The 15,010-nt window shown below is 29.5% G+C and overlaps 1 protein-coding gene across 4 annotated transcripts in view; it reads right to left on the bottom strand.

The window, feature by feature from the left end:
- Window positions 1–15,010, bottom strand: part of FSTL5 (follistatin like 5) — a 567,145-nt gene that overhangs the window by 180,787 nt on the left and 371,348 nt on the right. For all 4 annotated transcript variants that reach the window (XM_011363692.1, XM_011363689.1, XM_011363693.1 and 1 more), the window contains one exon: window positions 8,772–8,938. In XM_011363692.1, coding sequence (XP_011361994.1) covers window positions 8,772–8,938 — 167 coding nt within the window. The remainder of the gene's footprint in view (window positions 1–8,771; window positions 8,939–15,010) is intronic.

The following is a 15,010-nucleotide window of genomic DNA, read 5'->3' on the forward strand; positions in this document are numbered from 1 at the left end:
ACTTTATAAATTCATATCAGAGTAAACACATGTTATGTAATATTAAGAATTTGAGAAATAAAGAATATTTTCTTATCAATTATTTTTGTATTTTCCAGTTAGAAGCTGAATATTACATATTCTTATGAAGTACTCTTTGGAGTTTTATAAACTTTTTCTAATTTATTTAAAAGTTGAATTTTCAGTCCTTTGATAAATATAATATTCAGATATAATAAGAAAAAATCTTTAAAGCAAATGATCAAGGGAATTTAAGGGAGTACAAAAGCAATAGAGTAAATGTTTCTGTCAAGGAAGGAGAACTAAATCTTATTAAATTTTTACAATTTATGTGGTGTTAGATTAAAGATGTATGTTTCATTTAATATAATTTTTTCACAAATCTGTATGGCAAGTTGCTAGGATGTCTTTTATCTTCCTTACGAATAAGAAGATTGTCATTTAAAGGGATTTCATGTCTTTCCAGCAGCCAGTTACCTAGGAAATGACAGAGCAATGACTGAGGTGTTTCATGGGTGTATATCTGTTAGAAAAGGAATTCTGTTCAGGTCTCTAAACGTCTTAAAACAGTAGAAGCATTTAAGTCCTTCCATTACCACTTTACAAAAAAAGCAGTTCCTGATGCCAAATTTTATCACTAAATTGTATAACTAACAGCTGTCTCTTTTATTCAGTTAAATTGTGGGAAGTAAAAAACACATCTTACCAAAGTATTATGCTACAGTGCATAGGAACCATAGAAGTGTGGAGCTTAAAACATTGTTGAAGTGTAATTTTAAAAGTTAAAACACAATTTTCATGTAAATATAAAATGAACATTAATAAAGAATCCAGCAAGATGATAAAGCTACTTCAAAGTTCATTTAAAATGCAGAGAATTATATAATTTAGGAAAGGCATGCTGAAATAAGTTTGTTAAGTTAAATGCAAAAGTGGTTAATATCTTACAGGGCAACAAAACAATTATTTTGGAGTCATCTTTTCTATAGAACAGAAATCATTTGCATCTTTTTTGGACAACATATACACAAGGTAACATGCATGTCCACAGAGTCTATACCTTAAAGAGTGGAGTGTTAGACCACACTCCAATATGACTTTGAAAGATATGTCTGTCTTTATTTTTTAGGTCACAATTTTTCTTGACATAAATTAAAATAAACCTTCATCTATAAATTTTAGAATCATAGATTATAAAATATATCCCTGGCCATAACCTCATACTCTTTATATTTACTCATTGACAAATTGTTGAAGAAGCACATTCAAGTTAAATCATTGGACTTAAATAAGCCATCATGGAATTGAAATGAGTAAAATAACAGAGGAATTAATCTCTTCCCTCTGGACAATCACTGGTTTATTATTTTTAGGCAAAAATCATAAAATCACAATCCATTTTCCCCACTGAAAGACAGTTTTATGAATCATAGTAATGTCAGTATAAATATATTTGAACATTTATTATATAAATTTAAGGATGTTAACTAAAGTTAGCTACAATGTCATAAATATTAGTAATTTTAAGAGGAAAAACAATAATTTATAAGCAATTGTCAATTACCATGCTTCACTAATATAACTTTGATTTCACACCTCTGCATCAAATTCCTTGAGTGAGCAAAAAACAATATTCTTTATTAATAGAGCTTTAATTCCCTTGTCTAATTTTAATAGTGTACACTGTTAGAAAGAAAATATGTGATGTCTCCAATATTTGCCAAAACTCTGCTAATTGAACAGAAATAAAATAAATCATTGAAAAAACAACAAAATGAATATTTTACAATTTTTCTCTTTGGCTAATCAACTCTAACACCTTTCTTAAATGTCTCTCTCTAAAATCCTGAGTACTCAGAAGTATAATGGTGGTAGCTTACATAGATATTGTTACAGGACAAAAATATCTATGATATTGTTTCTTTATTTTATATCAACTATAACATCTGCTTCTTGCACAAAATGAGAAAGATAAGGCAAATAAGGATTAACAATTAGTGTTAAGTGATGGGTTGTCTTTATTAAAAAGTATTCATCTATTATAACTTTAATTATGGAAAATTTTTATTTTATACCCTGTGAATATTGGTATTTGGAAGCAATTATCTCACTATAATTTTTCCTTAGTTTTGTAAAAAATAAATTTTGTAGGGGATATATAGCTCACAAGCTGGTGATTATTTAAAAGCTTAGGAAGAAACAACTATAATTAGCAATAGAAATGCTGCTGTCAGAGGAATAGTATGTACTTTAGGGGGTTTGTAAGAACAATTGGCATAAGCTATATATCCTTCTAATGGTGCTTGGTATTCTCCTTTGCTATGGAACTGAAAAGTTGCTTAAAATTTTACAGATGTACTATTTGTTTAAATTATAGTTCTATTTGCATATATAGATCAAAGTGTCTGTGAAAGTTAAACTCCAAAGAGAATCAAAATTTGTATTGAAATTCTGCAGTTAAAAATCAATTTAAGCATAATTATGTGTATAGGTATAGTTATGTTGGTTTACACATGTCTTTTGTTGAGAAATGAGTTAATGTACTTTTCTAAAATGACAAATTATAATGAATGGTAAATAGTATTCATTAATGTTATCACTGTGTTATATGCTATAAATGTAAACATATAGCTCTATAATCAAATGCAAAAAACAAGTTTTATATAATATATTCAAGCCTTTATTTAATCTACTGTCTTTGCTGACTCAGACATATCAGGGGATTTTTACTATACCAAATGCACCGTGTTATCTTAATGCCTTTCCCAAGAAAAACTGTTTATCACTCCTTCATCTAGCTATCATCTAAACCACAAGACTAGTGCATTCTTAGAAATCTTCTATAATTCTGAAAACTTAAAATTGGCTTCCCTTTTCTATTCTTCAAATATTTGTATATAAAGTATATAAATACATGCCCTTATGAAACAGTTTCATGTTGTATTATTAAGTGTAATGCAGTTGTTTTCTTTTGAGTCCTTCAATCTGTGAAATTCCGAAGACTAAATGCTGAGTATATCCTCAGCATTTAGCTGAGTGCCTGAAAAAAGTATAGCAGTTAAATCGATATATGTTGAATGCATGAAGATTAAACAATGACCAAATATGTGTTTCTTCTCATCTTTTTCTTGGACCCCCCCTTATTGCATATAATAGGAGATTAAATTGAAACTGTAGTAAAAAATCAATGTGCTTAATGAGAAATGTTATTGAAGAAATTAAATATAGAAATTGTTGAGCTGTACTAGGCTTAAATAATTGATTGCCAATAAAAATCAGCTGATTTATAATACTGCATGTGGCTACAATTAGTAAATAAAATCCCTGGTAAGGTTTTAAACATAAAAACTCCACAAATAAACCCAATATAGTAGTCTGCCCTTTATCCGCGGTTCCACTTTCTGCAATTTCAATTACCCATGGCCAATAGCAACCCAAAAATATTAAATAAAAAAATCAAGAAATAAACAATTCATAAGTTTTAAATTGCATACCATGAGTGGCAAGGTAATATCTCATGACTTCCCACTCCATACTGCCCAGGATGTGAATCATCCTTATGTCCAGCATGTCCACACTATATATGCTCGCCTATTAGTCATTTAGCATCTGTCTTGATTATTAGACTGACTGTCACAATATTGCAGTGCTAGTGTTCAAGTAACACTTATTTTACTTAATAATGGCCTTAAAACACTAGAGTAGTGATTCTGACAATTCAGATATATTCAGATATGCCAAAGAGAAGCTGTACAGTGCTTCCTTTCAGTGAAAAGGTGTGTACAGAATATGATATTTTGGGAAGAGAGACCACATTTACATAACTTTTATTACAGTATATTATTACAATTGTTCTATTTTATTAGTAGTTATTGCTGTTAATCCTTACAATTTAGCCTAATTGATAAACTAAACTTTACCACACATATGTACATATAGGAAAATACGTAGTGTATACAGGGTTTGATACTATCCATGGTTTCAGTGATACACTGGGGGCCATGGAACATATCCTCTGCAATTAAGGAGGGACTACAGTAATGTGTAATTGTGACTATAAGAAATATTACTATGTCCTTTTTAATTTGTGCATTTAAAAATTGAGTTTTTCCTATATGTCAGTACTGTGCTAACGTCATAAAACAAAGTAGTACAGATAAAGTCCTTGTGCTCAGAGTCTCTAGTCCACAGAAGAAAGGCAAGAGCATTAGGAGTTTTATTATGATGCCACAAGTACTGTACAAAGAATTTTAAGAAAACGTTAAGTTAGGTTATGAGAAGCGCTTGTCTGTTCTTAAAGGATGTACTGGATCTAGGTAGATGAAGGGGACAAAGGGAGGTTTTCCTGTAGAAACAAGAAAGAGTTCAAGAATGCTAGTAATAATACAACATAGTCAAAGAATAGCAAGTGTTTTGGAGAGGCTGTAGTAAAAAGTGAATATATATGAATCGTAGGAAGATTTCATAGACACAGACTTTCTAGAACAAGCTAGTAATTTTAATCTTTTTTTTTTCTGAAAGCTACAAGAAGCCATTAAAGAGTCTTAAAGCAAAAAGTGAAATGGCCAGATGTGAATTTATGAAGATTTGTCTGGCTGTAATAAGAAGTACAAGTTTAAAGTGAAGGGGCTGTCTGACTCAGGAGGCAAGGATAGAGTTTGAAGGTAAGAAATGATAACAGCTTAAACTAAGGCAGCCATAGTGGAAATGAAATGACAGAATGGATTTAAGATAAATAAAAAAGTTATATTCACAAGGATGTGACAGATTAAAGGAAAAAAAAATGAGAGAGAACTCTAGCAGAACTGAGTTTTCTGGCTATGTTTACATGGAATAAGAACCACTGCAAATGTCGGTTTTTGGGATAGATATTGCTTTTGCACATGTAATTGGAAAAAAATGGTACTCAGAAGAGAAATTTCAAGTAGAATATAACTTGGAACGCACCAGTTTAAACAGTAATCGAAGCCATGGGCTCAGAGACATAATAATGGAGAAAGAAATGAAAAAAAAAAGTATCATAAATTTAAAAATATATATAGTTATTTAGCCAGGTTCTTACTAAAAGAAGAAAAAAAAAGGATGTCATAGTGAAGTCACGTTTCTATATTAATTTTCTTCATTAACTTATTTAAACAACATGATCTTTTGTAATTTTGAAAACTAAAGCTAAAATTAAAAAATAAAAAATAAATTACTAGGTACACAACAAACATATGTGAATATTTCTTCCATTCATTCACTTATAGACATTTTATTTTTATGTGTTGCTATTTATAAGTTCCAAAAGAATATCATCAAAGACATTTAAAAAATATTTTTAAATTACTGATTTTAAGACTCTTTTGAGAAGTAAATTGTAATATGCGATGCTCTACTATAGCATCAGAAAAAAGAATTTAATAATAATGAATTTAATAATAATTCATTTTAAAACAGCATAACTTTAGGCAATATTTATGATCACATGCAATTTCACCAATTTAATAATTAGCATTAGAACTGTGTAATATAAATTTATGTAGAAAATGAACGTTTGTCATGTGCTTTAAATTTGTGGAAGAAATTCAACTTCTTTGGCCATGATAATACTCCCTGATTTATATGGCTTGGAAGATTTGCATCATAAATATTCTTTGATTCTACTTAAATTTTAAGAGCTACAATGGCCTTAGGCTTATATTAAAAATGAATTAATGAAAAAAATTACATGGCAAATGATGTATTATATTATAAACATTAAATGTCTACATTTTTAGTTCAGGGGAAAAATGGATTTTTTATTTTCTAAAGAAGCAAAGTCAACAGATTTCTTTTTAAAGAACTAATTTTCATGGTATGCTCTAATATGTTTCATATTAAAAGACAACACTGTAGGTTATAGAAAGTTAAGATGAAACTTTGCTAATTAAATTATTTTTATTGGTGACAAATAATGTGGGCTCAGCTACCATTGAAAGCTTAAAGGGTAAAAACGCCCTTTTCATATATATTAAAACTTTAAAGTTCATATATTTAACTGAAAATTTTGTATATTCTCATTGCTTCATATTTTAAAATTGAGTAATAGAGTCAGAATTCTCTACTCCTAAGATCACTCCTTTCAGTCTCTGGGAACAAACATGACTTGAGGATTTTACTTCTAAATTTGAAGTACAGTACATATTCTGAAACAGTTTTATCAGAATAAGATATAATGTTTTCTATTAAGCATTTAATGGCTTTAAAAATCTAAAAATAAGGAAAATTTAATTATGCTTTGAATGTTATTACCCAATGCTAGTTTTGCCAGCTATATACCAGAAGATCCAGCATTTTAAAATACATAGTAATATGGCAAGCTGCCACACCTGTAATAGGATTCTGATTTGAATTAAAATGATCATCTCAATAGTTTCATTGTCTGTATTTTCTTTAAACCAACAGAATGCTTTTTCCTTTAAGTGAAGTTCAACTGTACATGGTGAGAATTATTTTATAAAATTGCAGGGATGTTACTAGCTTAAGAATGATCAGAAGGAAAACTCATCAGACTGAATGCAAAAAGAAAAAAAAAGGAATATTTAAGAAAAAGCTTATAAAAGTAAAACGAAACAATCAAAGAAATAAATTGAAGGCTGACATAACTACCAAAGGAACAAAAACAGTGTGCAGAGTTGCTTAGATTTGAATTCAGATAAACAATTATATTCAATCAATGCAGAAAAACAAACAAACAAAAAAATAGAGTAGAACATTTTATATCCTATTGGATGGCCTTGAATAGAGAGGTAGAGATTATTCTCTTGTTCCTCCTTTGTAACATATGGCTAAACAGTATGCTTACCTAAACGATTGTATTTACCAGCTTCCCTACTATAGTTATTGCAGTTATTGTACATCAATGACCCATAAATATTTGTGGGACTTCCAAGAATAAGTGTTATTTATCTTTCACCTGCTTTGAACTGCTGTGGCTCTGGATTATAGATTGATGGAATATAGATCGGCGGCTGGAGTTCCAACAGGTTTTTTGAACCCTGAGATGACCTTGAAGATGAAAGCTATGCTCTTGGAATGCCAGAAAGAAGAAAAGAGATTGAGTTCCAGATGCTTCATGGAGCAATCATATTAGCTGTAGACAGTGTATTTTATGAAAGAATAAACTTCTATGCATTTAATTCACTATTTTTTCCCCAGTCTCTTCTATTCAGTGCTGGACACAATGACTAACACAATTTAGAGATACAGAAAACAAAAATCACAGAACAAATACTAAGAATGAGAAAACAACAGGAATCCACAAAGCCAATGGATTAAATTCACATACGGATCGAACTTTTAATCTCAGTGATACAAGCCATAGTATCATTTGTAGGAAAGGAGCTTAATGCAGTATTCAAACCAATTTGAGTTTCATATAAATTGAGTGCCAGCAAAAAAAATAAGACACCTAATTAAAGTTGAATATCAAATAGACAAGAATAATTTTTGTATAAGTACATCTCGTGCAACGTTTGGTACATACTTAGAGTAAAAAATTGTTTATTCTATATCTGAATTCAAAATTACCTGAGAGTTCTATATATTTCATCCAGCAAATTGTTGAAAGTCAGGATAATACATATTACATCAGGTTATTTTCAAATAAATAATATTTTCATGGGGTTTCACAATTGTTATTAAACATGATCAACAATGTCATATTGAATCGTTACTTAAAAGTGACAAAAGAAATAATATATTTATTGAGCACTTGGTATGTGTCATTGAATTTTATGAGAATCAATTCTTTATAGATGAAGAGACTGAAACTTAAATTGCTTCAATCAATTTATTGTGATTATACAGCTAATAAGTGGTAACACTAGAATAAAATTTAGGTTGGTATGACATCATTTGATTTCAATGTTGAATAAAGACCAAATTGTGATATAACTTAATGCATGATGAAAGACTGCAGTTATTATAAATAAGATACACACAATTTAGCAGTTCTTTATAAAGCAGCAAGGAATAAGTGGCTAAGTGATAGCTTTCTTGAGTAGTAAGAAAAAAAATAATTAAAATGTATATGTAAAACATCGTGAAAACCAAAAATCGCTAAGGCAAAGGATTGTACCACCTCATTTCCATAGACATTCCATAACTAACATAATTTTACTTATCAAAATCTAGGATGATGTTCACTTTTGGATGCTCATTTTCAGCAGATAGCACAACAGAAACAGATGAATACCCCGAAGTTTGTTTTGTTTTTGTTTCATCTTTGGAGCTGTACCCTATTTAATTGAGTTTAGATTCTGAATTTCTAGGATTCAACGGGGTTGGAGAAACATGTTTCTTCATTCTAGAAAAATAACCCTTTTATTTGTTTGGTTATTATTTATTGTTTCTGACACAATATAAAATATTTGAAGCAAAAACTAGCTTTACTTACTTTAATATTTCACCAGTTATAGAGTATTGCTCAACTATAATATCAATTGCTAGATTAATTATTGGTAATTAGAAAAATTCTGATAGACCTTTGTGGTTTAAGTTGGTGTGATTCATACTCATTGTAGTGCTACATAACCTGCTTACCATATCTATACAAGTGATTTGGATAATTTGGATAATATCAAATGATCTATAGTTTAGCTTCCATGCAGTTAAATGGATATGGCAATGCTCAAATAATTATCTTCTACTCTATATCCAATATTCATTAAATTCCTCAGACTACACAAAGGCTAGGTATGTCACATGAAATATACAAATTATAAAACAATGTCTATTTATATACTCACATTGATGTCTTCCAAATCTAAATTATTTAGAATAATATTGTTCCTTTTCCAGATGATGGGGGGTCTCAGTGCTCCCTGAATGGCACAGCTCAAAACAGCACTTTGTCCCACAGTTGCCGTTGTAATGCTTAGTTTCTGATCTTCAGACAGACTCAACTGGATAACCTCTGTAAAGATAAAATGTCAGTAATGTTGATGAGCACATAGTTTTGTAAGATTAATTAGTATAAAGTTTTTAAATACTAATAATTATGGTTCTTAATTTAAATATAAAGGCAAAAACATGATGAAATGAAAAAAGAGTAAATTGTTTCCAATAAGAGGTCAGAATGACATTTCAATTTAATTAATTGACAAGCACCCTCATGAGGCAAAGAACTATTAAACATGAAATGAATATTAGAAATATAGTCATAATAAGTCTGGCAGATTGCACCCAAAAGAGAGAGAAATTATTTAATTGCCAAATCGACAAGTAGCGTGTCATCGGCATTGAAATAAAAATGATGTTTATGCACCGGTACATTTATATTGTAAGTGAGGTGAGATCATTGCTGGCTGGCTTGAGAGAACACTAGCATAGCTGAACAGATAAAATGCATCATTATGCTGGGAAATATAAATTGATTCTAAAGGATTAAGATTTATTTGTGAAGTTGAAGGAGGACAAACTAAAGTTCACTTACTAAACAGTGATTAAGGAAAATTCTATCAGCTGCCTTTATCATATTGTATTGGTACATATAGTCACTTCCTGACCCTTAAATTTTAAAGTTAATTATCATATTTTTAACTAACCACGGAAGACATATGCCAAACCAGAAGATATTATTTATAATCTGGATATGGCTTTTCAGACAATCTTTACCTAACTAACCACGGAAGACATATGCCAAACCAGAAGATATTATTTATAATCTGGATATGGCTTTTCAGACAATCTTTACCAACTGCAAGAGTTAACAACTGTCATTTTTCATTATCATGGGAGATGACACTGATAATCTTACCAGTTTTCATCCAGGTGAAAAGCGACCTTTAGTTTTCAGCTGACATTCACAGCCTGACAAACTTAGCCAGGTTAGAAATATCACAAATCACTATTCTAATTGAAATTTCCATGATGGTTGGGGTAACAATAGTAATCCTTGTTTCTCTGTTGTGGTTGATAACATTTTTTATGTGAATTGAGTGGAGAAAGTGGTGGTTTATAATTTATCATAAATATGGTCAGGTGCAATCATTGCTGTCTCCTCGTAAACCATCCCCTCATTCTTTTTCACCATTCTACCTTCTTCTTCTCTGTTTCTGATTTCTGTCTTCCTCTAAGAAGGATGAGAAACACTAACGAAATGAATTTTATAAAATATTTAATAAATAGTTCTCTAAGTTTTTGGTACTATCACAAATTGTAATGTTAAACATGGCACATGTTTGTATCAGAAGGCCAGGATTGACCGTATAATTTCCTACATACACATGTTACATTAATGTTAAGTGATCTCTGTTCTCATGGAACAGTGGCCGTCACACCATTATCTGATGAAAATAAACAGAAATAGACTGATCCTTATATATGTTATGTAAAATCTAGTTTTCAAATCTAATATCTGAAGTTATTCAAGTCATTATCGTTTTGTGTTGTCAAAGGAGGTAGGTGTGCTTTCGAAAAATCTTATAAGAGAGACTCAGCCTAAGTTTACTTTTTTGGTCATTACATCACTAAAAAAAAATGATAGAAATGGATAATGAGCATCTTGTTCAGTCATTTGTATTGACAGTTTAATGTTCCTTACCTACATTTATCCATATTCACAGTTTATTTCAATGTCTTCTGAGTAATAATAACATAAGGAATATTTTCAATCTGCTTGCCTTTAATAGTCATTCTGCTAGATCTATTTATATTTATATAAAATCACTAAAAAATTTGACCAATTAGCCATAGGAAAAGTTTGAAAAGAAACAGTGTTTCTTTATGTTTTTTTTTTATTTTAATATACAAACTTATAAGTAGAGAGGGCATTATAAAAGTAATAACATTATGTAGAGTATCAAATAAGAATTATTAATAATTTTCCATTAACATTTCTGAATTCCAGCTTCTGATTTCTCATAAAATCATGTAAGAGATCATGGGACATCTGGTTCTACAAACAGTGGGTTAGCATTGGCTGTTCTGACATTTAGAAATACAATTGTTACTAAGTCACCTTGGAATCTCTTCACTAACTCCCTGCATCTGGCATGAAGTCTCAAGCCATTCGAATTAGTTGTGCTTTTGGTAGTTACACATTGCAATGCTAATTAGATAATATGAATATCTTAGAATAAATGCTGAGATTTGGCATAACATTATGTGAGACATCTAAAATGTAATTTTTTTGAGAGGATGCATAATTAAAAATAAGAATTACTATCACCCAGGGAATATTAACATGCACAGAAAAGTTTTTTTCTTTAATTTAGAGATTACATTTTAAAATGATTTTTAAGACTATCTCAGTAATATGTATTATTAAATAATGATATGAATTTTGAAAACTCTTTAGAATTTCTTTCCTGCATATTTCATGCTACACATTAAACCTCTTCCTCAATATATTATGTAGAACTACTTATACAAATTCAATTATGTTCACTTGTTACTTCTCAAAATCAAGTGGTCCTTTCCTTAAATAATGTAGCAGTAAGATGTATTTTACTTACAAAACTGTCGTGTTCACCTTTACTGGTCTTTCTGATAGTTATTAACAAGCAAAGATTGCATCTCACAAAATCACAAATGTTAAACATTTTTATTCTAAATTTTATCAAGAATGCTTTAATGGTGAATAATAGCCTTATAAAGCATATAAAATTTATGAGTTTTATAGATAAATGGTGATTATGTCTAGAAATACATTAACAACCTGAAACATAACTATGAATCGATGTATAAATGAATTTAAAACTGATTTTAAGAGCTACCGGTTGTTTCTGAATGTTTGTGTGTATTCGAGTGATCCTAGTTGTTAGTTTAGAAATATGAGTTTCAAAGAAAAATATTGAAAACAATTTTTTATCAATTACAGTTAATTTACATTTTTAAAGACATACATTAATTATGTCATATTTCATTCTATCATATTCTACCCACAGACATCTTATGCTGGTTATATACAGGCAACTACTTTGCAGCAAATAACATCAATCATTTTAGTACCCCTTCCCACCCCTTCAGCTCCAAAGATAGGTCTTTAATTAAAATATTTTATCGCATAATATCATGAGTTATCTGATGCCTTGACAAAAGGTAAAAACATACAGCTAGGAATAGATGGTCCCGAGTTTTCCTTTAAATACTTGTTCTTTTTTTTATATGTCAACTTTGCCTCCTATTGGAGGCCCTCTCAAGTATTCAAGGAAATAACTCAAGTTCTGGTGTTTCCTCTGATCTCATGTTATAAATGAAGACTATTAATGTCATTTCCAGACCAGTTTTTTTCTTTTGATTACTTAGAAAAGCTAAGAGGCAAGTAAAATAGTTTCTCCCTATGGATCTCTTTCCGCACTTTCTCATTTTCACAACTTGGCTTAGAGAAATATTAAGAGTTTAACTTTAAAAGGAATAAAAATTGTAAGTCTCCTCTAGCAAAATCTGAAGCCAAAGAGACAAGTATAGTTTAGAACAATTTTAACCACAGGCATCTCACAAAAGCATTTTTTCCAAAAGCAACTAGGTGATATAAATAGCAATAGAAACTTGAGTGAAAACAATATATGAATTTAAAATAGAACAGAATGGGAACAAATATTATTGATATTTGTGAAACACCAGTTTTAAAGAAGATGATTTTAATAATTTTGACTGAAAATCAATTCTTTAAAAATCATAAGAACAGAATCTATCAGACAGAGAATTGTGTTCTTCTAAATAACTATTTCTTTACAAGTCCTTACACCAAGACTTATGTTGAATATTTCATTTAATATATTTAAATACTAATCTCATAATCTTATTGCTCTGATCATATTTACAATTCTTATTATAATAATGCCTAGAAGAAATTTTATCAGCAATGTCTTCAAATGACATCTATTTTTTCCATCTTTATCAATAAGATAAATTATAAATTAAAAGTAGATAATTATAAAATAAATCAGAAATACATCACTGAAAAGACACTTAGGAATCTTAGATGGAATAAATTAATTATTCTTATAATAAGAAAACTACAATTACTCAATGACAAGCTCATTAACTGGGATATTCTGATGATATCTTTTGTCAAGAAACAGTTGATTTCAAAATAAATATTAATGCTTACCTAATTTAGAGATGTCAAGATATACACTAATATATTATGATAAATATCTAGAATGTTTGGTACTAATTGCTTATTTGTAAACTATTGTATGCTTGTATTATAAAAATAAAAAGTAAATTTTAGTTATTTAGTAAAAGATTTAGATGCATCTTTCCTTAGGTAGTAATGGAATAGATAATTTGGCCTAACTCTTCTACTGAAGAAGAAAAATGATAACAAAAAAAAAAAAAAACCTGTATTATATACAAATAACATATTTTAGTATATGTGTTGCCGAAGTGAACAAACAAATAATGTATTTTAAAAGCATGAATTGCTCAGCCTATGTACTGAAAGGAACTATAACTTAGAAAGATAAGATTGCACCTGGACTTCCACATTGCGAATTTCCATTTTGGCAAGATGACTAAGAGGTCTAAGTGCCCTTATGTGTTCCTCCAGGTATAGAAGATAGGTAAAATAATAGACTTCCTCCATCTCTGTGCTAGGACAGCAGTCCACTTTTATCTGGGTGTCTCATAAAACATAAAGCTTTCCATTCCATACTAAGATAGTATCATCTTATTTGAGTCATCTAATCATTGTTATAAGCAATTTTTAAATAAAATATCAAGCAAAGAATCAAGGATCACATGGAACACCAAGAAAGAAAATGATATGATGAGAATGAACAGAAATATAACAGTAACACTCCCACCAGGATTATAAAATTCATTATGTTTATGAAAATGAAATACAGTTTAGAAATTTTGATAAAGAACTTAAATCTATAAATATTTAAAGTTTATAAAAGAGCTAGGTAAAAATTATATAAGTAAAAATGTAATAACTGAAAATAAGAATTAAATTGATGTACTTAAGAACAGATAAAACAGCAGGAAAGGAGATTAGTAAACTGGGAAAGAGATTAAAAGAAACTTTATGGAATGAAAAGCAGAAAGGCAAAGATTTGAAAATACGGATGAAGAAAAGCAGAAAGAAAAAGATTTGAAAATACAACAATAGGTTTATTTGCAATCTCAGAAGTTAAGAATAAAGAAAATGGGCAGAGGCTATATGTGCAGAAACAGTAGCTAAAAATTTTCCATAAATGTTGAAAGAAACCAGTCAATAGATTGAAGAAGCTCATAAAATTTCAAGCAAAGCAACTGAAAAACTAGAATAATCCACACCTACACACTTAACAGTGAAATTGAAGAGAATCAAAGACAAAGATAAATCTTAAAACTATGTAAATAAAAAAATACAGATAGCCTTCACATTAGGGACACTTACACAGGTAACTGATATCACCAGCAAAAAACAGAAACAAGAAGCCAGTGGAAGTGATGGAAAAAAAAATAAAATCAATCTTAGAATTTTATATACATACATAAAAGTTAAAATACAAATATTAAAAAGAAACAGAAACTTCACCTCTAATAAACTTGTCTTAAGATAAATTATAAAGAATTTTCTTCAGTCAGAAGGAACATGATCCTAGATGAAAGTTCAAAGATGCAAGAAGGAAAGATGAGCTAAGAAGTTGTTTAAATATGATGTTAAAGTTTAACACTAAGCTTTGATACTCCAAAAGCACCTGATGATATAAGAGAGTATCATTATAATCCTATGGTATAGAAAAATTTCTTAAACAAGACATAAAGCAATTCACCATAAGGGAAATGATTTATAAGTTTGACTACATTATAATATAGATTGTCTCCTCCACAAAACATACTATTAAAAAAAACCTAAATGCAAGCCACCAAGCTGGAAAATATACTTGCCATTTACAAATCTAACAAATACCTCATATGGAGAATCAATGACGGTCTCCTAAAAATCAATAAGGAAAAGAGAAACAGCTTCAAAGAATCATCAACAGAAGATTTGAACAAATGCCCATGAATTAGTTAATCCATATGGCTAAGAAAAATCGGAAAAAGT

The sequence above is a fragment of the Pteropus vampyrus genome, unplaced genomic scaffold, assembly GCF_000151845.1.
Source record: "Pteropus vampyrus isolate Shadow unplaced genomic scaffold, Pvam_2.0 Scaffold88, whole genome shotgun sequence".
Lineage (NCBI taxonomy): Eukaryota > Metazoa > Chordata > Mammalia > Chiroptera > Pteropodidae > Pteropus > Pteropus vampyrus.